Below are 27529 nucleotides of genomic sequence, written 5' to 3' on the forward strand. Positions count from 1 at the left end.
AGTGATCGACTTACCGACTTTGGTGGACCTACCATGATTTCCACATGATTCTGATGTTTTGCCATGGTCCTTTTCAGTGACTCTGGAGTTCTGCACTCTGGAGGCAGAGGCGTAAGTAAATGTTGGCTCCCATGCGTCTCAGTAGTCACACACAGATCATCCTTAATGAATGGATATGTTTGCTACGGTTTGCTTAATTTCAGAGTTCACTCAGGTGAAATGTCTGGTATTATCCAACAGGGGTGATGTTTGTGTGAAGTAAAATGTGTCAGAAAAAAACAATAATGTGTAGCTTAAACAAACTATACTTCATGCTCTTTGGTGCACTGCATCTGGATAAATGCTTGGTAAGTCCCTGCCTCACTTTCTTCTGCAGTGAGAAATTGATGCTGTCAGTTCATTTTTCGACAGTAACCACAAGAAATACAGAGACGCCTGGCAAGGTTTAGCAGGGTTGGTCCCTGGTGTAGATTGTGGGGTGTAAGTGTTCCTCATAACCATAAGGAAAGAAGGGACCTATAGGAAGGTATAACCTGTGGGTGATCATATACAGTACATACCTGTGGATATACCACACAAATCACAATGCATTTTGGGGCACAACTGCCAACACAATGTTTTAACAGAAGAACAAGGTTTAGTATCTGTGGAATGGGAAGACTAAGGGGCTCATTAAGATGTCGGTTGGAAAGCCTCCAACTTCCGACCAACATCCATGGTTTAAAGTCCAACCGACTAATTATAATGTAGGTGGTCGGAGTTTAAACCGGCTGGTCATTTTGGCTGGTTTCCGATCAGCTCAAGGAGCCCGTCGGCCAGTCGGAAACCGCCACATAATCCCTTATGTACGGCCTTTCTGCCATAGGGATTATGATGTCGGTTTCCGACATGGAAAGCCTGTCGGAAAGAGATTAGGGGGACCCTAGCAGGACCCCCATCCCTCAGCAGCCTCCAGTTGGGGGCCTGAGGGGCACCTGTGGTGCACCCCGTAAATCCCTGCACCATGTGGCAGGCACCTAACGGTGCAGAGATTTAACACAAACTCCCATTTCTCAATGGGAGCTTCTGCTGCGGGCAAGTTTGTGACGCACCATGTGATACGCATCATAATATGGTGTTCGGAACCGCCCACCTACGGTCGGTCGGTTCCCACACCAAAATGGTGTCAGGCATACTCAAGTCCACCAAACATCGTAATTAGGGCCTATATGGCTAGTCGTAAATCCCTACCAAAGAATGTAACATCAGAAAAATTATTTACAAAGTGTCCCTGTGCATTCTCTTTTCCCCACTGTTTGGGTTCTTAAGTAGTCACAAATTGGAACGCTTGGTACTTGGTAATATGGAAAGTGCTTTCTAAGATGAGAGGCCCAGATGTTCTAGCAGCTAAAGCTGACATAACAAAGTTTGAAGCAGCAAAGCAATGAGTCGGTAAACAAGATGATGAGAGGATTGTAAATGTAAATTAAAATGTAAATTGATACTTGTATAGCGCACTACTCACCCGCAAGGGTCTCAAGGCGCTTGTACGAATACCGCTGTGGAACCCATCCTGGCTTTCCCTGTGAGGTGTTGTTAGAGTCGGGGATCTCTGGTTGGCGCAAGGTTGCCCTTGTGTCAAGCAGGAACCCTCTCCTCCACGTCAGGGCGCAGGATAACCCCTTTTGAATGACCCTTGCTCACCCTCTAGGTGCGTGGCGTGAGCAGCCAAGGCGATTCCTCAGGCGTTGTTGGTTAAGCACTTACAATCACACACACAGTAAATACATCAATCCCCCCAGAAACGGACACCAGACTTGGATATATATAAAAATACGTTTCTTTATGTAAAAATAGGTATATATATCTCAGCAGACTTATCACAAGACCAATAACGTTTTCGCTAGGCCACCAGGTTATAAAGCGGGCAAATGTTCTTTGTTCGTAGTTTCAAATGGATACTTTGTAGTCTCTTGCAAATGTTCCTTGTAGTTCCAGTACTCACAGAGATCGGCTCCTGCGAACGGGGAAATAAGGCGTTGCGGGCCCCGAGCCCGATACTGGAACTTCTTTCGTGATGGGGAGAGTCGGCACAGGTCGGTGCGACTCTCAACGTCGGGAAGTGTTCTTGGGTCCTCAATCAGCAGGTGTGGGCAAGTCGGCAGGCGCGGCCCGCGACCCTTTGGCACGGCGGTGCAGGAGGGTCTCCACAGCGGGGGCGGCGCGGCCTGAGATGTCCGGGGATAGCGAAGCGGGGTCACAGGGCACGGTCAGTGCAGCTGGATGACCCGGCGTAGATCACAGTCGTCGGACGGCTTCCGGCGGGAGGGGTGATAGCGCGTTCAGCGCGCTCCAATGGCAGGCGGTGACAGGGGTGCAGGCGGCCTAGCCCGGGGACAGAGAGCGGCTCCGGACGGAGCGGGGCTCTCACGGGATTGCGGCAGGCGAGCTCCTGAGTGTCACGGCCCTAGGAGGGGCGAGGAGGGGCGCAGTCTCTTTTCCAGCGGGATGCACACACGGCTCGAATTGGAGGACGAGCAAGAAGCACAGAGAACCCACTGGTCCTGGGGTTCAGTTCAGGGGGCAAGCTCAGATCAAGCCCTTGGAGAATGTTCAAGCACAAAGTAGCAAAGTCTTTTCAGTAAGTCTCTTCCTCTCCTTTCTCAGCAAGGCAAGCAGCAGGCCAGCTCCTCCAGCGTCTTCTTCTCCTTCTAGTCGGGCAGAGGTTCTTTGTGGTAAACAGGATTCTGCTTTCTTAGGAGCCAGGCTCCTACTTTTATACCATGATTCTTTTGTTCTTTAGCGCCAGGGGGCCTAGGCCTGGCTCAGTCCAGTTCTGGAGCACTTTGTTATGGTGACTCTGCTCTTTCCTTTCAGCAGCAGGGCAGAGACATCAGCCGCCCCACAGGGGGTGGCGCCGGCTTTGTGGTGGCAGAGCACAGGTCTATTCAAGAGTCAAGGTGTACTCCTCCCACCCATCCAGGTGTAATCTCTCTACCCACCACCTGGCAGCCAACCTGTCTCTGGGGATCCCCCCACCCTGCTCCTTACTGTTGCTGGGCAGAACACACACACACACAGCAGAGGCGGACTGAGATGGTCAGGTCAGTAAATACTAACTTTCTAAAAGTAGTATTTACAAACCCAGGATACTAAAATAAACTTGACTACAAGAGGTATTTTATTATTCTGAGTTCAGGCATACTAAACTTGACACTCTACCATGCTCTCGGAGTCCACTGGGGTCACAGCGTTGGCGTGATCCCAGCAGCCCATTCTGGCCTATGGAGAGCAGGTAGCCTTCAATAGTGAAAAACGACAAGGGCTGTAATTCACTACTAAGACATGCCACACACATCAGGGCATGTCCTACCTTATGCCTACAATGCACCCTGCCCTTGGGCCTACCAGAGGGGTGGCTAATATGTAGGTAAGGGAAGGTTTAGGGACTGGCAAGTGGGGGCACTTGCGCAGTCAGCGCGACGGTCCCGGACCGCGCACAGGGTCTGCGGTGGCAGACCCTAGACACATTTTACAAGGCCGCTTCCGTGGGTGGCGCAACCAGCGCTGCAAGCCCACCAGCAGCATTGGCATTCACAAGCCCTGGCACCCCTGGTGCACTCTACTGGGGACTGACAGTGAATCCAATAAACCAATCATGAACATCAAGTACAGGTACACTTTACCTAGGGAGCACTTGCACTGCGGCACGGATTAGCCGTGGCGCAGTGCCCTGAGCGGACAACACCAGCAAAACAATCGAGGCACACCATCAAAAAGTGGAAGGGAAACTCACGCCAAGGTGCCAGGTCTAACACGTGTCCCCTCCAGCTGAAATGTGGGGAGAACTACCCTTGCCCAGGGGGTTCCTCGTCACTAAGGTGGAAATACCTGGACAGACCGTCAGCGTTGGCGTGATCTGTACCAGGACGGTGTTCCACCGTAAAGTCCATACCCTGTAGGGAGATGGACCACCTCAACAGCTTCGGGTTTTCACCCCTCATTTGCATCAACCATCTGAGGGGCCTGTGGTCCGTCTGAACCCGGAAGTGAGACCCAAACAAGTAGGGTCTTAGCTTCTTCAGCGCCCAGACCACAGCAAATGCTTCTCGCTCAATTGCACTCCACCTACTTTCCCGTGGAAGTAACCTCCTACTGATGAAGGCTACGGGTTGGTCCCAGCCCTCCTCAGTCATCTGTGAAAGAACAGCCCCTACACCATGCTCTGAAGCGTCTGTCTGCACTAGGAATTCCTTGGAGAAGTCAGGGGCCAAGAGCACGGGCGCCGTGCACATGGCAGTCTTCAGGGTGTCGAAAGCTTTCTGACAGGTGTCAGTCCAAATCACGTTCCTGGGCTGCTTCTTAGAAGTCAGCTCTGTCAAGGGGGCAACGATCGTTCCATAGCCCTTGACAAACCTCCTGTAGTACCCAGTGAGCCCCAGGAAGGCCCTCACTGCGGTCTGCGTCTTGGGGGGTTCCCAAGCCAGGATGGTCTCAATTTTGGGTTGCAAGGGTGCCACCTTGCCACTCCCCACTTGGTGTCCCAAGTACACCACGGAACCCTGCCCGATCTGGCACTTGCTTGCCTTGATCGTGAGGCCTGCTCGGCGCAGAGCCATCAACACTTCCCAAAGGTGGCGCAGGTGTTCAGGCCAGGTGGCACTGAACACTGCGATGTCATCCAGGTAGGCGGCACTGAACGCATCCAGTCCAACCAGTACCTGGTTGACCAACCTCTGAAAGGTGGCAGGGGCATTCTTCATTCCAAATGGCATGACTCGGAACTGGAAGTGCCCATCTGGAGTAGAGAATGCTGACCTCTCTTTGGCCCCATCGGTCAAGGCGATCTGCCAGTACCCAGACGTTAAATCAAACGTACTGAGGAACCGGGCAGCCCCCAGCCGATCAATGAGCTCATCAGCTCTGGGGATGGGGTGCGCGTCAGTCTTCGTGACTGAATTGAGTCCTCTGTAGTCCACACAGAACCGGAGTTCAGGTGTGGCTCCCGGCGCAGCAGCTTTGGGGACCAAGACCACGGGGCTGGACCAAGGACTGCTGGAGGACTCAACCACCCCTAGCGCAAGCATTTTGGAGACCTCCTCCTTGATGCAAGCTCTGACTCTGTCAGTCACCCTGTAAGCCTTGTGCTTCACAGGTAAGCTGTCTCCTGTGTCCACATCATGGACGCACCAATCTGTGACACCAGGAACCAGGGAGAATCGGTCGGAAAACTGTCCCAGCAAGTGGCGGCAGTCTTCCTGTTGTTCGGGCGTCAGGGTGGGTGAGAGGTTAACTCCATCCACTGACCCATCTTTCTCAGAGGCCACTAAGAGGTCAGGAAGAGGCTCGGTCTCCTCTTCCATTCCATCATCAGTGGCCAGCAGCATGCCCACTTCGGTCCTCTCTAAGTGGGGCTTAAGGCGGTTAACATGTAGGACCCTCAAAGGGTTCCTGGGAGTCTGCATGTCCACCAAGTAGGTGATAGGACTTTTGCGCTCCACAACCTCAAATGGACCTGTCCACTTATCCTGAAGTGCACACGGCTCCACTGGGGCCAAGACCCACACCTTTTGTCCAGGTTGAAGCTCTACCAGAGTGGCATTCCGGTCGTACCACCGCTTCATCTCCTCCTGGCTGGCTTCCAGATTTGCCTCAGCAAGTTGCCTGAAACGCCGAGTCTGGTTTCGGAAGGCCAGCATGTAACTATATACATTCTGGGGAGGTTTCCTGGGAGATTGCTCCCAGCCTTCCTTCACCAAACTCAGAGGTCCTCTTACCGGGTGACCATACAGAAGCTCAAAGGGGCTGAATCCTAGAGACTTCTGTGGCACCTCTCGGTAAGCGAAGAGCAGGCATGGCAAGAGGACGTCCCACTTACGCCTCATTGGACCGTCCAGGCCCATGATCATGCCTTTGAGGGTTCGGTTGAATCTCTCAACCAACCCGTTTCCTTGGGGGTGGTAAGGAGTGGTGAACTTGTAAGTTACCCCACACTCCTTCCACAGGGATTTCATATATGTGGATATGAAATTGGTCCCCCTGTCGCTCACCACCTCTAGAGGGAATCCCACTCGGGAGAAAATCCCCATCAGTGCCCGTCCCACCACGGGGGCCGTCACTGTCCTCAGAGGGATGGCTTCAGGGTACCGGGTGGCATGGTCCACCAAGACCAGGATGAACCTGTTGCCCAGGGCTGTCTTGGGGTCCAGAGGCCCCACAATATCAATACCCACTCGTTGGAATGGCGTACCGACCACAGGGAAAGGTTGTAGAGGAGCCTTATGCTTCCCTCCGCTCTTACCACTTGCCTGGCAAGTCTGACAGGTTCTGCAGTAGGAATCTGAATTCTTATGCATTTGGGGCCAGTAAAAGTGGGTGACAAGCCTGTCATAGGTCTTGTCCATCCCCAAATGTCCCGCTAACGGCACATCATGAGCCAGCCCCAGTAGGAAGGTTCTGAACTTCTGGGGTACCACCAGCACACGGGCTGACCCAGGTTCAGCAGCCTTAGGCTCGGAATACAGGAGGTCACTCTCCCAGTACACGTAGTGTGTTTTGGCCTGAACACCATTGGCCTGGTCTGCAGCCTGCTGCCGCATACCCACGAGAGAAGGGCATTCTTTCTGCTCCCTGCAGAATTCCTCCCTGGAGGGACCTCCTTCTTGCTGCCAATGGGTCAGCTCAGGCAAGTCTCCCAGTTCGGCAATCTGTTCCCCGGTAGGCTCCAGAGCATCCCCCTCAGGGTCTACTTCCTCCTGGGCCGTGGGAACTTCGGGGGCCGGTTTCCCGCGCCTCCTGCGCCTTCTCCCTAAGGCCGGTTCCTGGACCTCTCCCTCAGGCTCCAGGACCCTCTCAACACCCCTACTGGCTGCCATGGACCGGGTGGTCACGCACGCCCAGTCGGGTAGACCCACCATCCTCAGATGCGTGGTCTTCTCCACCTTTTCCCAAGAGGAGCTCTCCAGGTCGTTCCCTAGCAGACAATCTACAGGCATGTCAGTTCTCACAGCGACTTGTAGAGTACCAGAGACCTCCCCCCACTCAAAGGGAACTTGAGCCATTGGACAACGACTCTCTACGTTGTCAGCATTGACAACCCTACAGTAGGCACTGGGTACAATCTGCTCTTGAGACACCAGGTGTTGCCTCACCGAGGTCACGCTGGCTCCTGTATCTCTAAGAGCCTCAACCTTCTTTCCATTGATGGTCACCACCTGCCCATATTTCTTAGTGTTAGAGGGCAGGTAGGTTACAGGGACCATCTCACTGTCTCCTAGCGAGACTAGGGTCATCTGCCCGGGACCCCCACCCTCCTGGACTGCTACTTCCTCCCCAAAGTTAACACTAGCTACTTGCCGGGGTGGAGCACCAGTGGGTGCGGTCTTACCAAACAGGCGACACTTAGGATCAGAGGCAATGTGACCCGGATCACCACACTTATAACAATTGAAGGGCCCCTTTGGAACAGGTCTACCTGTCGGGGCCCCGTTCTGCTGCGGGGGTGGGGGAGGCTGAGAACCCTTCTGCTGGTTCCCTTGGGAATTACTTTGGGGGCCTTTTTGGAACCCCTTCTGTTTACCCTTGTCCCCCCCACTCTTCTGCTGGGGACCCTGCCCACCCTTGGCGGAGTCTCCCACTTGACCCTTGTGGACCCTGGTGCTGAGCCAGCGGTCCGCCTCCTCAGCAAGCTTCCTCGGGTTGGACAGCTTGCTATCAATCAGGTGCTGGCGTAGCTCAGGAAAACATTGACTGGACAAGTGCTCCCATGCAATTAAATCAAGCAGCCCTTGATAATCATTCACTTTGCTACCCTTCACCCAACCATCCAGCGCTCTGCAGAAAAAGGTCACATACTCCACATACGTACTCTCAGGGATCTTCTTCGTCTCCCTGAACCGCTGTCTATATAGCTCCGGAGTTAACCCATACCTGGTCATTAAAGCTTCCTTCATATGGGGGTATGAGGTTTGGAGATCTAAGGGTAAATCTAACAGTGTGTCACGCCCTTCAGCAAGGAACCTTCCCCACAACCCCGCTCCCCAGTCTTTCTCAGGGACCCGGTGTGAGGACATGGCCACCTCGTAGGCCCTAAACCACTGCCCTATGTCATCCTTTCTGAAATACTCCTTTACTACATCTTTGGGGATGTACACCTTGGACTCTACCTGCGCTGGTGGAGTGCTGCCACCAGAAGGAGCGGTGTCCAAACTTTTCGCCTTCAGCTCCAACTCCTTCAATCTGATATCATGATCCATTTGGCGTTGTTGTGCCTCAAGGGCCAACTTCTGCTTTTCCATTTCCATTTGTCCTGCCAACTTTGCCATCTCCATTGCATGCGCCCTGTCTGCTGCCCTGTCTGCCAGCTCCTCTGGCGACCGGACTCTGCTGGGCTCCTCAAGGTTGTCGGGTGGAACGATGTCCCCCGCATTCCGTGGGTCTCGTGACTCCTTCCAGGCTCTCAGCGCCTTGGCGTACTGGGTTCTCCTCTTGAATCCAGCATGGGGGACTCGGAATTTTACACTGTAGCCTTTCAATTGCTCTATCGTGTAGCCTTCCAGTCTCTCCCAATCCACCTCATCGATTCCAGAAATCACAGAGAGTGCTCTCCCAGCGGAGTGTGAGCCAGGCATGGTTGCAGTAATGGCAGATGTCTCAACAAAGTTCAACAAAAAAAACCTGTGGCTGCGTTATTTGGTCTGCTCTCACTATCTGGTGATTAATAATTCACTGTATGCAAATTACAAGTGCAAATCCGAAATCCCAACCGCTGCCAACAATGTTAGAGTCGGGGATCTCTGGTTGGCGCAAGGTTGCCCTTGTGTCAAGCAGGAACCCTCTCCTCCACGTCAGGGCGCAGGATAACCCCTTTTGAATGACCCTTGCTCACCCTCTAGGTGCGTGGCGTGAGCAGCCAAGGCGATTCCTCAGGCGTTGTTGGTTAAGCACTTACAATCACACACACAGTAAATACATCAATCCCCCCAGAAACGGACACCAGACTTGGATATATATAAAAATACGTTTCTTTATGTAAAAATAGGTATATATATCTCAGCAGACTTATCACAAGACCAATAACGTTTTCGCTAGGCCACCAGGTTATAAAGCGGGCAAATGTTCTTTGTTCGTAGTTTCAAATGGATACTTTGTAGTCTCTTGCAAATGTTCCTTGTAGTTCCAGTACTCACAGAGATCGGCTCCTGCGAACGGGGAAATAAGGCGTTGCGGGCCCCGAGCCCGATACTGGAACTTCTTTCGTGATGGGGAGAGTCGGCACAGGTCGGTGCGACTCTCAACGTCGGGAAGTGTTCTTGGGTCCTCAATCAGCAGGTGTGGGCAAGTCGGCAGGCGCGGCCCGCGACCCTTTGGCACGGCGGTGCAGGAGGGTCTCCACAGCGGGGGCGGCGCGGCCTGAGATGTCCGGGGATAGCGAAGCGGGGTCACAGGGCACGGTCAGTGCAGCTGGATGACCCGGCGTAGATCACAGTCGTCGGACGGCTTCCGGCGGGAGGGGTGATAGCGCGTTCAGCGCGCTCCAATGGCAGGCGGTGACAGGGGTGCAGGCGGCCTAGCCCGGGGACAGAGAGCGGCTCCGGACGGAGCGGGGCTCTCACGGGATTGCGGCAGGCGAGCTCCTGAGTGTCACGGCCCTAGGAGGGGCGAGGAGGGGCGCAGTCTCTTTTCCAGCGGGATGCACACACGGCTCGAATTGGAGGACGAGCAAGAAGCACAGAGAACCCACTGGTCCTGGGGTTCAGTTCAGGGGGCAAGCTCAGATCAAGCCCTTGGAGAATGTTCAAGCACAAAGTAGCAAAGTCTTTTCAGTAAGTCTCTTCCTCTCCTTTCTCAGCAAGGCAAGCAGCAGGCCAGCTCCTCCAGCGTCTTCTTCTCCTTCTAGTCGGGCAGAGGTTCTTTGTGGTAAACAGGATTCTGCTTTCTTAGGAGCCAGGCTCCTACTTTTATACCATGATTCTTTTGTTCTTTAGCGCCAGGGGGCCTAGGCCTGGCTCAGTCCAGTTCTGGAGCACTTTGTTATGGTGACTCTGCTCTTTCCTTTCAGCAGCAGGGCAGAGACATCAGCCGCCCCACAGGGGGTGGCGCCGGCTTTGTGGTGGCAGAGCACAGGTCTATTCAAGAGTCAAGGTGTACTCCTCCCACCCATCCAGGTGTAATCTCTCTACCCACCACCTGGCAGCCAACCTGTCTCTGGGGATCCCCCCACCCTGCTCCTTACTGTTGCTGGGCAGAACACACACACACACAGCAGAGGCGGACTGAGATGGTCAGGTCAGTAAATACTAACTTTCTAAAAGTAGTATTTACAAACCCAGGATACTAAAATAAACTTGACTACAAGAGGTATTTTATTATTCTGAGTTCAGGCATACTAAACTTGACACTCTACCATGCTCTCGGAGTCCACTGGGGTCACAGCGTTGGCGTGATCCCAGCAGCCCATTCTGGCCTATGGAGAGCAGGTAGCCTTCAATAGTGAAAAACGACAAGGGCTGTAATTCACTACTAAGACATGCCACACACATCAGGGCATGTCCTACCTTATGCCTACAATGCACCCTGCCCTTGGGCCTACCAGAGGGGTGGCTAATATGTAGGTAAGGGAAGGTTTAGGGACTGGCAAGTGGGGGCACTTGCGCAGTCAGCGCGACGGTCCCGGACCGCGCACAGGGTCTGCGGTGGCAGACCCTAGACACATTTTACAAGGCCGCTTCCGTGGGTGGCGCAACCAGCGCTGCAAGCCCACCAGCAGCATTGGCATTCACAAGCCCTGGCACCCCTGGTGCACTCTACTGGGGACTGACAGTGAATCCAATAAACCAATCATGAACATCAAGTACAGGTACACTTTACCTAGGGAGCACTTGCACTGCGGCACGGATTAGCCGTGGCGCAGTGCCCTGAGCGGACAACACCAGCAAAACAATCGAGGCACACCATCAAAAAGTGGAAGGGAAACTCACGCCAAGGTGCCAGGTCTAACAGGTGTCCACTCCTGGGCACCCCCAAGGTGGAGGCCAGGCATCCTTAGCGTTGTGGGGGCCGTTGTGGAGATTAAGCAAGCTATTGCCCTGAGTTGCAGAGTGGGACTCCATGATTGGAATGGCACCGAGGCGAGAATTATCAGGTCCGTGGAATTTTTGAGCCCATGACCCACCGAGGCGGGGAATTGAACCCTGGTCCTGGGCTAGACCTCTGCATCAGGGTCTGCTGCTCTAATCATTGAGCCACACTTCAGGATGAAAACAAATAGAAATGGTGAGGAACTGGTTCTTAGCCGTTAAGTGGGTGGGTGAGTTAGTAAACAAGCCTCAACACAGGGAAATGAGAGCAGTAAATCTTGAGTCTTTGTTACTGGAGTGGTGGGTCACTGATGATGGGTGCAATCACAGTTGGGAAGTCTGGTAGTCACTAAGCACAAGTGATGATGTGTGGACACAGAGGTACATTGGAGTGCACCACTGTTAAAGGATCGGTGGCTGAACTTTTTGCAGTGGGTTTCTGTAGGCTTCACACTGCATGTGACATCCACTTCAGTTTCCTCCTCTTTTGACAACTGGATAAAACAGAAGAAGTCCATGTCTCTTGTTACAGGACATTTATGTGGTTTCTAACTTAAAGGGGTGAGTGGCAGCAGTGCAGCCGATCCTTAGCGGCCAGTGAATTTGGTGTGCAATGAGGTACTAAGCACCACATCTGGAACCTTACTTTTCCCATATCTTTGAAGATTAGCTCATCAGCTCAACAGAACCTACCAACCAATGTGGATCAGAGAATAAGTTCTGCTTTCCATGTCCATACATAGCTTCCCCCTAAGGTAGTGACGTTCTAAGAGGCCTCTGTGAAGGTAGGTTTGCAAGGAAAGACCCTGGTGACGGAGGAGCTCAGGGCTCAGGGACTGGATATCCATAAAATAGAGGTGCAGATGCCTCAAAGGTCTGCTGTGCAGAAGAATAAAGAGATCTAACAGGCACTGCCCCACCTCTACCCAAAATAAGGGCAGGGTAAAATGCAGTGGTAGTGGAATTATGGTAGCCTCATAGAGGCCTCGCAATATCCATGTTACAGGCCTTCAATCAAATGTATGGCAAGCCTCCCCCTAGAATTCTCAGGGGCGCAATCAGACACATTTCATAGAGGGATGCAAGATCATGGAAGAAGGGAGATCTTTGCCCTCCACCCCCACACAAAATATAGTTCCTCCTCAACCAGTTGCTTTTTGGAAGGTGCCACTTGTGGCAGAAAATGTTCAGCGACCGGTAAAGGGAACCTGTTTTTAACCCTGCACTGCCCCCGAGCAACTCTCTTTTGTCCCAATCACCGAGGAGCAGCGCCATGCCTCCCTCTCAGCACCTAGTCCTTCTTCGGCAGTAGCCCGCTATACATTGGAATAAATATGCCAAAAGGAAACTTTTTTATAGCCTAGAACAATTTCCTCTGATGCACCTCAACCCTCTTCATGAGGCTGATGAGAGGGGTGACTGGACTGCTGGTGGTCCAGATGCTCTAAACCTACTCCAGGGTTGCCCACTCTATGATCCTTTACGGGGTAAAAGTCCGCGTTGGTCACTTGGAGCCCCATGCAGGGACAGTGTGGTTTTCCTTGTAACCGGTTCTGGAATTTGCAGCTCTGTGTTCAGCTGGAGGCCATGTTCTCGCTTATTTCCCATGCAAATGTTGTGATGTAAAGTAAGCTACATCCTAACTTCAAACACCACAAACAGTCTCCTTTTTCAAACCTGTTATTGTTGAAGGGTAGGAAACCACGACTTGGCACGTGTGATCGCCCTATGTTACGTCACCACCACAGATGCTTGCACAAAAGTGCACACTCACTCGCAGGTCGCTCTTTTAAAGTTTATTTAGATGCACACAGCAAAAGACACGCAATTTATTTAGATTTGTAACAGATATAGCGACTGGCATATACCCGTGTGATACTGAGCATGTGATCTTAAAGAAATCACAGGCTGTGGAAAATCTTTTTTTTGTTGTGAATAAAAAACAGGCCTTCGTCTGTCTTTCTAGGTCAAACGAGGGGACGGCATGCGAGTGCGTGCGGGGACTAAAATAGGAATCAGCTAAGCATAGTCTTTCTCTCCCTGCAAACCGCTGTTGTCGGAGTTGCCCGAGTAAGTCTTCAGCGCCTGCATTTCTGCTCTGAAACAGACTGAGACAAATTAGCGTTAAGTAAACTCAGTGACAGGCCTGCTAACGTCAGCATTCCAGGCAGCTACAAGCTGCTGCCTGCAACATCGCCTCAGATTAGGACACCTCGGGCGAGGGGCTTCCCGAAGAACATGCATCCAACTGTCAAGATGTTCTTTCCGCCGGCAACCCCCGGCCTACTCTGAAACATTTTTTTTTAATCTTTTGCAGTTTTTTTTCGTTTTTCTTTAATCATCTTCCTGGAACCTGGCTGCTGCTTTAGTGTTTGATATCAAATACAAAGTACCAATCCCTTTATTTTTAGAAATGAATGCTGTAGATTAGTATTCTGTTGGAACTTTTACAGAGTTTTAAGACATTAATCAGTGCTGTACATGTAAACAACTCACAAACGTTTGCTTGTACTGCAGCAAGAGTGGAGTTCAGACAATACGGGCCTCATTCCCTTCCCTGTGCAAGCATGGGTGCAAATTGCGTACCGGTAAATTGGGAATGTATTAAACGGGTGCGCATTTTGCACACTATTCTGAGTTTTCGACTTTAGAATAGGGCTAACACACTAAGGCCCAGATTTTCAAAGGAATTGGTTTAAGTTATGTTTTTTTTTTAACTCAGACGCGATGCAGAATCCAGGTTGGTATTTACAAGATAATGTAAATGGCAATTTGAGTAGGTTTGTAACCAAAAGTAATGCGACGCAGTGCAAAAACTGCCTTGCATTACTTTGTGTCCAGAGTGCATTCCATGGCTAGTGCATAGCTGTTCCCATGCACCCACCCATGGATGTTTACGCAAATAGATATGTACAACAATTTGTAGATATGAATTTGCACTAAATTACTGCGCCGTCCTTAGGCTGGCGTAACGAGGAGAAATATCTCTCTTTCTCCTCGTTTTTTCCTCTTCGAATGTGTGCTGCAATCTGTAGCACACATACAAAGATAAAATGACCTGAAAGCATAGTTTGTATGCAGGAAGGAGTCTCTATGCTGACCACAGCGCAGACACTATATGTTCCTGGTAAAAAAAAATATGGGGGCAGACGCCCTCGGGTGTGCAATTTGGTCTTGAGTTAGATTTATGTTTGCTGTGCAAATATACGTTTGTGACCCAGTTGGGATTTGTACTCAGCTTGTGGTATACACACAAAGGTTCTGACAAAGTGTCGGCTCAATATAAATCATAAAGAGGGGTCACGGTCTGTTAGAGAGTGACGTGCAGACTTCTTACATTGGAATGCCTTATGGTTTACAAGTCAAATAACCATATTCGTTTCAAAAGGCCATTTGTTATTTGGGGAGAAATAACACGCATGCAAACATTTATAAAACATACCGCATCAAAGCAAATTGAGTTGAAGGCAAAACATGTGTTCCAAAACATATTTTCGTTTTTTTAACTTGTTTGTTTTGTTATAATGTTTTCTTGTCGTCATTTTTCTCTTTTCATCAAAATAATCAGATGAAGATAAAAGTGTTATGTTCAGTGCATTTAAGCGATGTATATAGAAAGTGTGTTATCAGACACAGCCACATACCACAAAGGCAAAGCAAAATAAAATCTCTGCCTGGGAGTATCAAAGATTGATCCATTTGCCTACCGGTTATCTTCATTACTCCGAGTTCTGCTCTTTCTCTTCACAGTCATAGTTCACAACCACCCCTCCTGTAACAGTATCATCACAGGTCCTTTGGAAAATTCTAAGTGTATGCAGCTGTGACTAAGATCAGAAGTTCTTCTGTCAACCAATCCCCTTTACTTCCTAAGGAAGTAAGATATATTGCAAAGATCTACGGGATTGGGACCATGTTCAATAGGCTATAAGACGGTGGGGTTAGAGATAAGGACTAGGCTTGATTAACCTCGTTCGTTAAAGACCGGAGCTTTTAGGGGCATATTCTCAAGAAACGGCGTTAAAATTGTCGCCGCTTTAGCCGCAGAAAACTGCCGCTAAAGCGGCGATAATGGGCTTGATAATATGCCGCAGAGAATTCCCATAGAAGCCCATGTTCTGGTGTCAACATGGGCTTCTATTGGAATTCTCTGCGGCATATTATCAAGCCCATTATCGCCGCTTTAGCGGCAGTTTTCTGCCGCTAAAGCGGCGATAATTTTAACGCCGTGCTTGATAATATGCCCCTAAGTTCTTTGACAAATCCTACTTTTCTGAGACACTCGGAAGGGGAGAAGTGAGATGGCGGCCATGTGAACAACCAAACGCAGGCTCTTCTCTCCACTCGAGCCAGCCTGGCTGTTATGGAGTTAACAGGAGGCTCCAGACGCAATTCACAGTTTAGGTATGAGCTGAGGGAAAGGTTTAATGCATGGAGGCTTGCTTCCTGGATCAAGGAAGCAAGCAGGCTTATCTCTGCACGCTCATTCGTCAGTGCAGTCTGGCATTTGCTGTGAGTGGAGGAGGGACGGCAGTGTCCGGAGGAGAAGCAGGCGGACGCAGTCTCACCGGATAATGGCCCCAAAGAACTCGAGGGCTGTGAAGGCTCGCAGCAGAATGGCTCTCAGTTCAGGAGGTGGCACTGAACATGAACGTTTGCCTGGAGGCTCCTGTAGTGAGATTTCAGCAACTTTAAATATGGAGCTACCTACACAGGGGCCCCCGACAACAATGAAAAGTGTGGCTACAGGCAAGGCAAGCAACATGCCAGGCGCACTCACTAGCTCGGAATCTTGTTCAAGACTTGTTAAAGAAAGCTGCAGGGGGAAAGGGGCAAGCAGCGGATCAACCCCAGCAACAATTTAGAAAGAGGGAATGGAATATGTGCCTAAGCACTTGATTAGGAAGCCAAACCTAGAGATGGAAGATGTTCTGGGACAGGAGGTGCAGGCTTTGTCTGTTACTGGGCCATCAATGGCTAGAGAGGAGCTGCAGTCTGAAGACTTCACTCGACCCCTTGCAACGGCTTCAGGGGCCCCCCTCTTATCACCAGCATTGTAAAGCAGGTTAGTGATGGAGCTGAGGCTGTATTGTGTGTGATAACAGATCAGCCACAGGAGGCAAGCCTTCGATGCCACATGGGGTGCGGGAAGCAGTCCAGAAGTGACTGCCGCAGCAAACTCCACTATGGTATCCATTAACTGTGAAGGAATGGAGACAGCCCAGACCCAGAGTTTAATCAGTGCATCCGATCTCTACTAGATCAAGAAGCTGGTACTGGATTTCCTATGGTGGGGAAAACAGTGGGAGTTCAGAACGACTAAGTGACCAGCATATACACTGTGTATAGATTGAACAAGGCAAGGTGGGCCTTCTCAGACAGGGGGGCATCTGTGGTCATCGGGGCACCTGCCAGGGTAAAACTGCTGAGGAAAACCAAAAGAAGAAGCACTGCTAAGGCTGGCTTGGATAATGAGGTCATGGAGTGTTTCTTTACAATGTTAGATGGGTCGGACAGGTCTAGTAATGATTCAGATTTCTCGGAAGGGGACTCTGTGAGTAGCTTACTAAGCGAGGTGAGAGATGCTCACAGGCAGGCGTTACCTGGTCAACTGTAAAAAAAGCCCCCTGGAAAGGGGAGCCAGAAGACTGGGGCTGAGGGAGGCTTGATATGGGACTATGCTACCAGAGTATGCCCGGGCTCCGAGATATCCCAGAGCAGGTACAGGTGGGGATGGATGAGACACCTACCCTCAATGCTGTCTTCCGAGGCATAATGCTACATTGGGAAGAGACGCGGTCTGACAACCAAAGAGCAAGGGCTATGGCTTAGAAGCTTCAGGATGCAGTGCGGAGAAGCTCAAAAACGTGCTCTGAGATTACGTAGAGAATCTCTGCAGTGGAGGGTCAGGCCAAGCTCTAGAAACAGAACTCACTGCCATAAAGGGCCAGTCTGTTGTGCATGAGGCGCAACTTGTAGACCCTCAGTGCAAACTAGAAGAATTTGAGAATTGGCATTGTTGCAATAATCTAAGGATTTTGGGAATAGAAGAGGGTGTGGAGGATAGCGATATAAGGATGTTTGTGATCAAGTTATTTTGGAGTGCCTTTCCAGAATTTGAAGGGTGGAACTAGGACCATGAAATTGAGAGGGCTCACAGATTCCCACCTATGATGAAGTAAGTGGACCAGGGTAGTGCGCCTGCCAATCTGAGACCTAGGGCCATTCGGGTCTTTTTTATAATTTCCTTCTTAGACAGGCAGCGTTCAGATTTTAAATGCTGTATAGATGGGCACTCTTTTTTTGTGAGACCAGACTTCTGTCACACGACAGTAGAGAGGCACTGGAGGTTGAGGCAATTGATTAAGCCATTCCAAGATAAGTGGCCCAAGCCTATTAACCCTGCATGGCTCAAGATCATCTTTAATAGTAAGCCTTGGCTATTTTCATCAGAGATTAAGGCAAAAGAGTACCCTGAGAACATGTGCTGAATAGTATGACACGAATGCCAGGTGGACATGCTAACGGGTGATGATTTGGGTCATGAAATGGGCTTCTGTAATATTTGACTTATGGGTATTTTTCTTTTCTTTTTTTTCTATTTCTTTAGAGAATGGCTTGGTTTGGGAGGAAGAAGGACCCACAAACTGACACACAGATCAGCAAAGGTCTGACTGCTTCAAGTGGGAGGAAAGGGTTGGAGGGGTGGGAGGGAGTTGGGAGATGGGGAGGTTTCGTGGAGGGGATTTATGGATGGCTAGGGTGGAAGGGGGGTTAAAAAGGTAAGCAAAACAAAGAGTTTGAATGCTAAGGGGGATGAGCATAGTCCAATTGAAATTGCCCAAATTATCGCTCTAAGGTGTAAAGATGACTGGGGGTGGGGAGAGAACGAGAGGATATCCCAAGTTAAGCATGTGGTATTATGCAGTATAGTTAGCTCATATTTAAATTAATGATGGGTAATCAGTTAAATTGCAATGACATTGCTACGCATCTGGATGGCACAAACAAAGACACTGTATTTGTACAGTTAATGTTTTGGTCTTAAAATCTTAAAAAGTTACTTAGGTTTGGCCACCTAATTTCTATCTTTTATAAAGCAACACCTGTGAAGTGATTAACAAACTGCAAGTCAGGGCAGAATCTAGCCTGTTTCATTACTGTGACTGTGGTAAGGTTTAAAATTGTCTCTGTATAAATGCTTGGCAGGGATGAAATAAGTGCACTATCCTCCGTGTGTTGTGGTTTTACATAAGTTAACATATTTGTCGTATTTGACTGTTTACTTCTTAGGAGTATAGTTAACCAGGGTTTCTCTGTATTTTTCTGTGTGCAGGCCTGTGTAAGTGTTTGACTGTATTGCAAGAAAGTTCTAGTGCTAGAAAATGATGGGTCACTTTGTGAAGTCATGATAGAAGGCTCTGTTGGTGCTGAGTTGAAGAGGTTTACACTGTGAGTTGAAAGAGAAACATGATATTGTACGATTCCAGTTTGACACCACAAAGAATTAGAGGCTAGGAACTGGGATTTGTTCAGTTTCCTCAAAGGTGCCTTCACACAATTACCTTTAGGGTAGCTCTTATGTTTCAGAGGCTACCTGGGGTCTCTCACAGGCTTATCTCAAAAGAGGCCCCAGGCTCCTGATTGCAACTCATGTGTATTTGTTGGGTGAGCCAAAGCCCACCCGAGGCAAAGCCTGCAGGTTGAGAGGTGAATCTTGAGGTAAATTGCCTTTTCAACATATGAGCATACTTTAGCATCGTTCATCAAACATTTGAGATAATTTAACAAATGTTCACATATATAATTTATGTGTGAGCGTGAATATTGGGCTTTGTTATTGAGCTTAACACATACAAGTTCTCAGTCTTTAGATAAAGTAGACATGACATTAATGGATAAAAACAAAAACGGCTATAGAAGCTGATCAAGCTGTTAAGGTGATTTGTTGGAGTATGACTGGAAATATTCTACTGGGATCCCATCAGGAGCCAGACACTTCCCGCTTGCCATGTCACGGAGGGCCTCTTCCAGCCATGTTTCCTCCTCTAGACTTTCCCTCTGTTCAGTCGATAGACTGGGGACCTTGACCCTATTTAGGAATTCCTCCATTCTGTTCTCTCTTTCATCTAATGGGGAAGCATATACTCTCTCTAAATGATCTTGCAGCGCCGAGTTTAGCGGTTCCTGCCCCACCACTGACACACCGTCTGCCCGGGTCACAGATAGAATTATCGGTGAGGGCACTCATGTTTGAGCAGTCAGGCTAATAGCCTTCCTGATCTGTCTCCTACCCTGTGCAAACTCTGACAGTAGTCCCACCATACAGGGCAATCACGTCTATCCCATACTGTAGCGACTTGTCTATGCACCTCTGCTAATATCACCTCCCATGTTGCCCGTCCTATTTCTTGCCTCTGCAGGCGAGTCAGGAGGTCCTCTCCATCCCGGAAATCCTGCTCTGGCTTCCCTCTGGTGCCGTAAACCTTGCTGAGGCTTTAGCTCTGCACTACTACTTTTAGGGCACCCACTCAGTTCCACGTGTCCCCCTGGTGTTCCAGTTAGTGTCAAAGAAGCCATGTAGCACCATTTGCATATCCGTTTTATATTCAGGGTCCCCCAAATTCTCCTGTCGGAGCCTTCACAAGGGTATGCTCGGTCGGTAGCCCCTCAGCCAACAGGAGGGAAGCGCTGTCTGACAGCAGGTGCACCTGATATCTCACTCCCTGAATGTTCAGCGCTAAGAGGAACCGATCCAGTCGACTATGGGCTTGGTGCGTGGGTGTGTAACAAGAGAATTCTCTAGCTGTCAGTTAAGTTCCCTCCATATGTCTACACACTGTAGTATGGTCATGGTCTCCCAGAGTCTTGACACCATGTTCGGCTTTGTTTCCTGTCTGGGTGGGTGTCTGTCCAGGAGTCCGTCCAGGACAAAATTAAAGTAGCCCGCTCAGACTATTGGCATCCCCACTTATGGTAACAGCTTAGTCTCCAGAGTTTCAAAGAACCCTCCATCATCTGTATTATCTGCATATATGTCAAGTAGGCACATTTCCATACCATCTAGCATGCTGTGCAGCAATGCATATCACCTCTCTATATCTGCCGTGTGACTGCGCTGCTGAAACGGGATCCCAAATAGAGACCGCCCGGCATATAACAAGTATGTCGAGGAGTAAAGTTGTCCCTTACATGTTTTCTGCAGTTTCTGTGCCTCCCCATCCATTAGGTGTGCCTCCTGCAACATTGATATATGTACCACCACCCGTTGCAGGTAGGCCTGTGTCCTGTTTGGTTTACTGAAGGAGCTTAGGCCCCTCACACTCCAAGTAAGAAAGCGTGTGGTTCCCTTCTTCAAGAGTTGTCAAAGTTCGTGGATCCGCGAACTCCTAACCATCCATCCACCCGCCACTCGCATCCACTGTCCACTCCCCACCATTCCATCCACTCGAGCAAGAGCCATCATTCACTGCATTAAACAAACCCCACCCAACAATCCCCATCCCACCCCCTCCCCGGGAAAACACACTCGCACCTAACTCGTGTCTCCCCAGCCATATTCTGTATGCACCCTCCCTTATTTGACATGGTTCTCGAAGGAGAGGTCACCTCTTTGCCGTACCCCCTGTAAAATGGTGTTATGGTCTCTGTAGTTGAAGTTTTTGGTACGATAGTCCTTGGGGGAACCCCCCCGGCGGCCGCAGCAGACCCAACAAACTGTGGGCCCACTCTACCACAAACATCTGTGACAGGCTTGCCTCCGGGATAGTCTCCCTAATCCAGCTGTCCAAGAACAAATCTGGCATACTGCCTTCGGCCTTCTTGGGAACCCCACAAATCTCAGATTGCACCTGCGGGACCATCCGTGTGCATCCACCAATCTCTGCTCCAGACTGACTGTACCGTGAGAGTGGCCACCGTGGCTTTCAATGTTGACATCTCTTCCTGCAATTTGAACACCTGCTGCTCCACAGCAGGTTGATGCCTAATGTGATTGCTTCCATCTTTTCTTGCACTGTTGTGCTTAAAATCTCAATCGCCGCTAGGATATAGACCCATTTTGGGCCTTGTAGGACCCCATTACCAGTTGCCAGTGTGCCCCCTTGTGTTCCAGAGGACGTGAATTGGTCTATCTTTGTCTGCTGTGTACTTCTAGGGGCTCTGTCTTTGCCCATTGTCTGTGTCAGATTTGTCACACTTGAGGTCCTCCTGCAGCGAGGTGATGTAGGGTGTGGGCAAAGGGCAGAATGGCAAAGGGCAGTTCTATTGTCTTCTGATTTCAGACACACTTGGCATAAATACGAGGCCCACCGGATGCACTCAGCCGGCCCAGTTCAGGTTGTGTGATTTCCAGTTCCTGCCCTTATGGGCTCTATGCTCACATGCCCTCTTATCAGCTGGGTGAGGGGAGCGAGTGGGGCGGGAGGCCCAGCGGCTGCCAGATTCTCCCAGGGGACCCCACCTCTTATAGCCCACAGCCCACAATACCAGGAGTCCCTCATCTTTTCTGCATGGAGTTTCTCTTCTGGTGCCCTCCAGCTCACAATGTTCCCCTACTAAGGGTCGGCGGGGGGAATACCAATAGGTCTCACCCGGCACCCAAACCTGCCCTCACTGCTCCTCCGGGGGCCACCGGTCCACTACTGCAGCCCGGGCTGTGTCTGCTGGCATCCAATGTCCCTCTCCGAGATGGGGGGCTGTAGACCTAGCGTGCGTTTGCCAAGAGGCGCAATCTATATTATGCAGGCCATCCACTCACCGGGCCTTCTTGCAGGGTCTCAGCCCCACTGCTCAGTCCTCTTTCAGCTCAATCTGGATTGAGGGGCTCTGTGTCCCCTCCCCTCTGCCGCAGCTGCAAATAGCAGGCCTTACTTCCAGGGCCCTACCGGCAGGACAGCGGGAGGTCCAATGGGTGATGCAATTCACAGTACTTGGAGCCCCTGGGCCATGGAGTGCAAAACAGTTCCCAATATAGTCTCATATCAGCTGAACAGGCACTGGAGAGGGGGAAATTATCTAGGCCGTCCCCCTCTCCGCAAAGTTCCAATAGTGGCGTTGCTCTCTGTGGGAGACCCCTCCCCGATGTGCTGGCAAGCGCTACCTTGGGCTCCTCGCTAACCGCTGTGTGTTCAGTGCTGTGGGAGCGCAGAGCGGTCAAGGGGCCCTCGTCACTTCTCCGCCGGCTCTGCCCTCTTTGTCTGCTACAGCCACACGAGATGAGTGGCCGGTGCAGAGGCCCTCCAATCTACAGGGCCCATGCAGGATCCGCCTCAATTCTCCGGTTCCCACCCCCTTATGACCCTGGAGCTGGCGTGAAGGGTTGCTACCTCTTTCCCCCTTTTTTACAAGGGTTTAGGTCACACCGGTCCCCTGTGCAGGAGGATGTTGCAGGATGAATTGTACCACCCAGGAGCTCTTGCTTGGTGTCACCGGTCAACCATCTTGCCGGCCATGCCCCCCAACAGAATACAAAATTAATGCAGAAGCAAACAGAGCCAACATCACAATGGCTGCGGAGAGGGACAGCATGTGTCCGTGGAGAGGGACAGCATGTGTCCTTTGAGAACGAAATAGAAAGAGTGGAGTAGGAAATGCGATCCATTGCTTAGGAGTAAGTAGAGCAACTGGAAATGAGCCCATATGCCAGAGGTAGATAACACGTTTAAGGAAGAGGTTTAGAAAGTAATCACATAAGAAAGGGCCTTTATCAGTTGCGAAAATAATACAAATTAAATAGAACTAAAGAAAGGAAAAATATTAATTGTTTAAAATGTTTTCTCTGGTGGGCAGTGGCCCGTGTGTGTCTGTGTGTGTTTTTAGTGCATTTCTAATCTGTGTGCTTTCATAAAACATTGTTATCTTTATCATTTTTATTGTTCAAAAGTCAGCTCAAAAACGTTTTAACAGCAGGCACATCTAATAATTCTCAAAAGTACAATCGCCACCAGCTTACTCAGATTTTCTTATTCACATTAGCGAATTGTAAGCAAGGGATTTTGACATGCTATTTGAGTAATTAAGAAAGATAAAATATATCTGCAAGTAACAAATCTCTAAACATGTTCAAATGTCTTTGTGTCCTGCTGACTTGACTGAGTAGACTAAGAGTGGAGTGAATCACTTAGGGTTCATGCCATAGAGCGAGGACCGAGCTTTTGTAGAGCTCACCATAAAGAACAACCATTTGCAATGCAATAGGTCTCACATTTACGCGAGTTAAAGCTATTGGCATTGTAAATGACAATGCCTTTTATTTAGGTTTTAAAAAATAAAACAAAAATAAAAGGTAGTGTTATTTGCAATGTCAATAGTCCAAACTAGCATAAATCCGAGACCTATTGCATTGCAAATGCTTGTTAGATTAGTGAGTGGAAATGCTCCCTTTCGGCCCTTGTGGCAAATTAATTAAATAAAGAAGTGCGGCCTCTAAAGTGAAAGCGGACCATGCTGCGAATTAAAAAAATAAATAATGTTTACCAACTTATGAAGGAGACCGTGTAAGCCACAAGTAAAAAATCCAGTCGTCATACGAGGTAACAAATGGCGACAGGGCGGTAACAAGGAGGGACTAACACGCCTCATTATCAATCTGAAGCCAGCATTTGCCAAGGACAATGACACCACCCAATCAAACAAGCATTGGCATAGTCAATAGGTCTTGCCTTTGAGACCTTATAAGTATTTAGTTATGCAGCACAATATCATTGGTACAACAGCATTAACTGTTGCATGGCTAAACACTTATAAGGTCCCAAAGGCGAGACCTATTGGCTATGCCAATGCTTGTTTTGTTATGGGGGGCATAAATAACAGGAGGGTGAAGGTCAGTCAGTCAGTCAGTTAGTCAGTTAGTGAGAGTGAGTGAGTGAGAGAGTCAGTCAGTGAGTGAGAGTCAGTCAGTCAGTGAGAGAGTGAGAGAGTCAGTTAGTCAGTTAGTGAGAGTGAGAGAGTCAGTCAGTCAGTGAGAGAGTGAGAGTCAGTGAGTCAGTGAGAGAGTGAGAGTCAGTGACAGAGTGAGAGTCAGTGAGAGAGTGAGAGAGTCAGTCAGTGAGAGTGAGAGAGTCAGTCATTCAGTGAGAGTGAGAGAGTCAGTCAGTCAGTGAGAGCGAGAGAGTCTGTCAGTGAGAGTGAGAGTCAGTCAGTGAGAGTGAATGAGAGTGAGAGAGTGAGTCAGTTTGTCAGTGAGTGAAAGAGAGTGAGTCAGTGGGACAGTCAGTCAGTGAGAGTGAGTCAATCTTTTAGCGAGAGTCAGTCAGTCTTTTAGCGAGAGTCAGTCAGTCTTTTAGCGAGAGAGAGTCAGTCAGTGAGAGAGAGTCAGAGAGAGAGTCAGTGAGAGAGAGTCAGTGAGAGAGTCAGTCAGTGAGAGAGAGTCAATCAGTGAGAGAGAGTCAATCAGTCAGTGAGAGTGAGTCAGTAAGTCAGTGAGAGAGAGTGGGAGAGTCAGTCAGTGAGAGAGTGAGAGAGTCTGTCAGTGAGAGTGAGTCAGTCAGTCAGTCATTGAGAGTGAGTCAGTCAGTCAATCAGTGAGAGAGACTGGGTGAGTCTGTCAGTGAGAGTCTGTCAGTGAGAGTGAGTCAGTGAGACTGAGTGAGTCAGTCAGTGAGAGTGAGTCTGTCAGTCAGCCAGTGAGAGAGAGTGGGAGAGTCAGTCAGTGAGAGTGAGTAAGTCAGACAGTGAGAGAGAGTGGGAGAGTCAGTCAGTGAGAGAGAGTGGAAGAGTCAGTGAGTCAGTGAGAGAGAGAGAGTCAGTGAGTCAGTAAGAGTGAGAGTCTATCAGTGAGAGTCTGTCAGTGAGAGTGAGTCAGTGAGAGTGAGTCAGTGAGTCTGTCAGTGAGAGTGAGCCAGTCAGTGAGAGTGAGTGAGTCAGTAAGAGTGAGAGTCTGTCAGTGAGAGCATGTCAGTGAGAGTGAGTCAGTCAGTGAGTGTGTGGGCAGTGGGCAGTGGGCAGTGGCTCGTGTGTGTCTGTATTCTCCAAGGTAGCTATAGTTGCGTCTGAGGCATAAAAATTGGCTGTATGGGAGTTTGTCTCTAAGTGGACAAGATTGGAAACTTTTGTATGAAAGTAGACTATTTTTGGATCTCGGTTTAAAGAATGTCCTAGTCTTGATCATATTATTCTCAATGTAGATAATTATATATCTAGAAAATCAAGTTTTCTGCTGTCTGCAGTGTAGGTAAATTTCAATTATTTATCTCTAGTGTTGATCCATCTGAGGAAGTTTTGTAAACTTTCTTGGGTGACTTCCCAGATCATGATGACATCGTCTATGTAGCGTTTCCAGAAGCGTATCAATGAGAGAAAGGGATTGGTGATGTTTTGTATGAATGTGTCCTCAAAATTGCTCATGTAGAGTCATGCCACGCTTGGGGCGAAGGTGCTGCCCATTGATGTTCCGCGGCATTGTTGGTATATGGTGCCCTTATATTCAGACAGTTCTCTGTAAGGGCTAGTCGACAACATTCTAGAACAAAGTGTCTCGGTGTCTTGAAATCCCATTGTTCCTTGAAAAGAAGTGCTTCAAGGGTCTCCAAGGTCTCCTGTTGTGGGAGGCTCGTGTATAGTCTAATCCGACATTCTTTCATTCTAAAAGGTCTGGTCTTTCAGGAGGTTCAACAGGTCCTGGGTATCCTTAAGATATGTTGGTGTTTTCTGTACCAAAGGTCTCAGGTATTGGTCAGCAAATTGTGAGAGTGGTTCCAAGACCAAACAAATACCTGAGACAATGGGGCATACTGGTGGTGGTCTCCGCTCCTTGTGTATTTTGGGGAGTGAATAGAAGTAGGGTACTCTGGGTGATTTCGCTTTCAAAAAGTCTGCCTCATTCGTTGAAATCCAGTTGTTTAGTTCTGCTTCGTTTACTATAAGTTCTATGCTTTTCTTTAATTTGTTAGTTGGATCCGTGGTGACTATTTGGTAAAATATTCTGTCCGAGATGAGTTCGAGGCACTGTTGGTCATAACCTCCTTGACTCAGTAGGACTATTCCGCACCCTTTGTCGGCTGGCTTGATTATGAGATTCTCATGTTGTCTGAGTTCATCTAGCGGTCGTAATTCTGATCTCGTAAGATTCATGAATGGTTTTTTGGTGTGTTTCTTGATTTCCTCCACCTCTTTCATGATAGCCTGCTCGAATGCTTGTATGTCTATTGGTATCTGGTGGTTTAGAGGACAGAAGGTGGATTTTCGTCGTAATGTAGTGTCACCTTCGGTAACATGTTCTTCCTTGTTATTAAAGAAGGCTTTTAGTTTAAGTTTCCTACAATATTCAGCCATCTCACATTGCAGTTTAAAAGTATCCAGTGGTGGTGTAGGTACATAACCCTGCCCTTTGTTCAGGACATTTTCTTGCTCCTGGGTCAAGGTGATATCTGTCAGGTTGACTCCAAGTGTGTCGTGCTTGGTCCTGGTTTCTCTTTGGTCATGCTCCTGGTGTGGACCTGTCGTTTCTGGTCCATCCATGTAACTCCTTTTCTCCTTCCTCTTTGGCCTGTCTGGCCTTTCCCTAAAAAAGGAGGTCATTGCATGTAATTGGGTTCCATCATTGGTCCCATTGGTGGTGGTCCTTGGAAGTAGGGGATCATCCATCCATCATAGTTCGGTGTGAATAGTTGTAAGGGGGGAGGTGGTTGGTCTCCATACTGTGGTATGCGCCACGCGTTGGGTCTCCGACGTTGTTGGCGTCTGTTCTGTCCCCTGTTTCTGCATTGAAATGTAGTCTCATCGCTGCTCCAGTCTGAGCCTTCTGTGGAGATGCCCCCACTTGAATCATTGTCGGATGTTTGATCAGGTGCCCTGTAATCATCCTTAATGTAGGAATACATTTTCTCCATTGAGAAACGTTTTAAGTCCTTTCCCAGTTTTTGTATTTTGTTTTGTGCTATGTACTCCTTTGTCTCGTTAATCTCAAGATTGATCTCATCTAGTCTTTTTTCGTATACTGAGATATGTACCTTGCCTTTCTATTTGGCCTCACTTATTTATATCTTTATTGTGAGTGCTTCTGTTAGTCTTGTCGCTGTCTTTATAATCAAGACAAGGTAGTCTCTGGTACACCTCCATAATATGGCTGACCAGTCCTTACGAAAGGCTATAACTGGAGAAAAATACACTGGGCATTATGCACCCAAAGGCCTTTGGGTGCAGCGTTGGCGCGGGGATATTCCATCATAATTATTCCATGAACGGCAGTTCTTACTTGTTCTTTTTTAATCTCCGAGAGTTCATCCCAGTCATTGGTTTGTGCTAGGGTTTGGGTCAGATCCCTCTCTTGCAGCATAGAGGGTAGTGATAGAATTGCGTTTATCTCTTCAGTCAAATAGTTAAGACCTAGATTTTCGGCCATTCTTTTATTCAGTGATTATTAAATAGCCTCTAAATAGCCAATCCAATTTGGTGGCGATTGAAAGAGGGAATTACCAAAGGAAATTGTAAACTCCAATTAGGATATTCTCCCACAGATGTCCGCTGCTTAA

General features: G+C 49.2%; 1 protein-coding gene across 2 annotated transcripts in view; it reads left to right on the forward strand.

Annotated features, from left to right (window-relative positions):
* LOC146821751 (uncharacterized) overlaps positions 1 to 27529 on the forward strand; it is a 264091-nt gene that overhangs the window by 104046 nt on the left and 132516 nt on the right. Inside the window, exon 2 of one of the 2 annotated variants that reach the window (XM_085609377.1) lies at positions 17668 to 17725. The exons of the other annotated variant lie outside the window; for it this stretch is intronic. Within the exon in view, the coding sequence (XP_085465503.1) occupies positions 17668 to 17725 (58 nt within the window). The remainder of the gene's footprint in view (positions 1 to 17667; positions 17726 to 27529) is intronic. 2 annotated transcript variants of the gene reach the window in all.

Source organism: Triturus cristatus, chromosome 6 (genome assembly GCF_964204655.1).
Source record: "Triturus cristatus chromosome 6, aTriCri1.1, whole genome shotgun sequence".
NCBI lineage: Eukaryota > Metazoa > Chordata > Amphibia > Caudata > Salamandridae > Triturus > Triturus cristatus.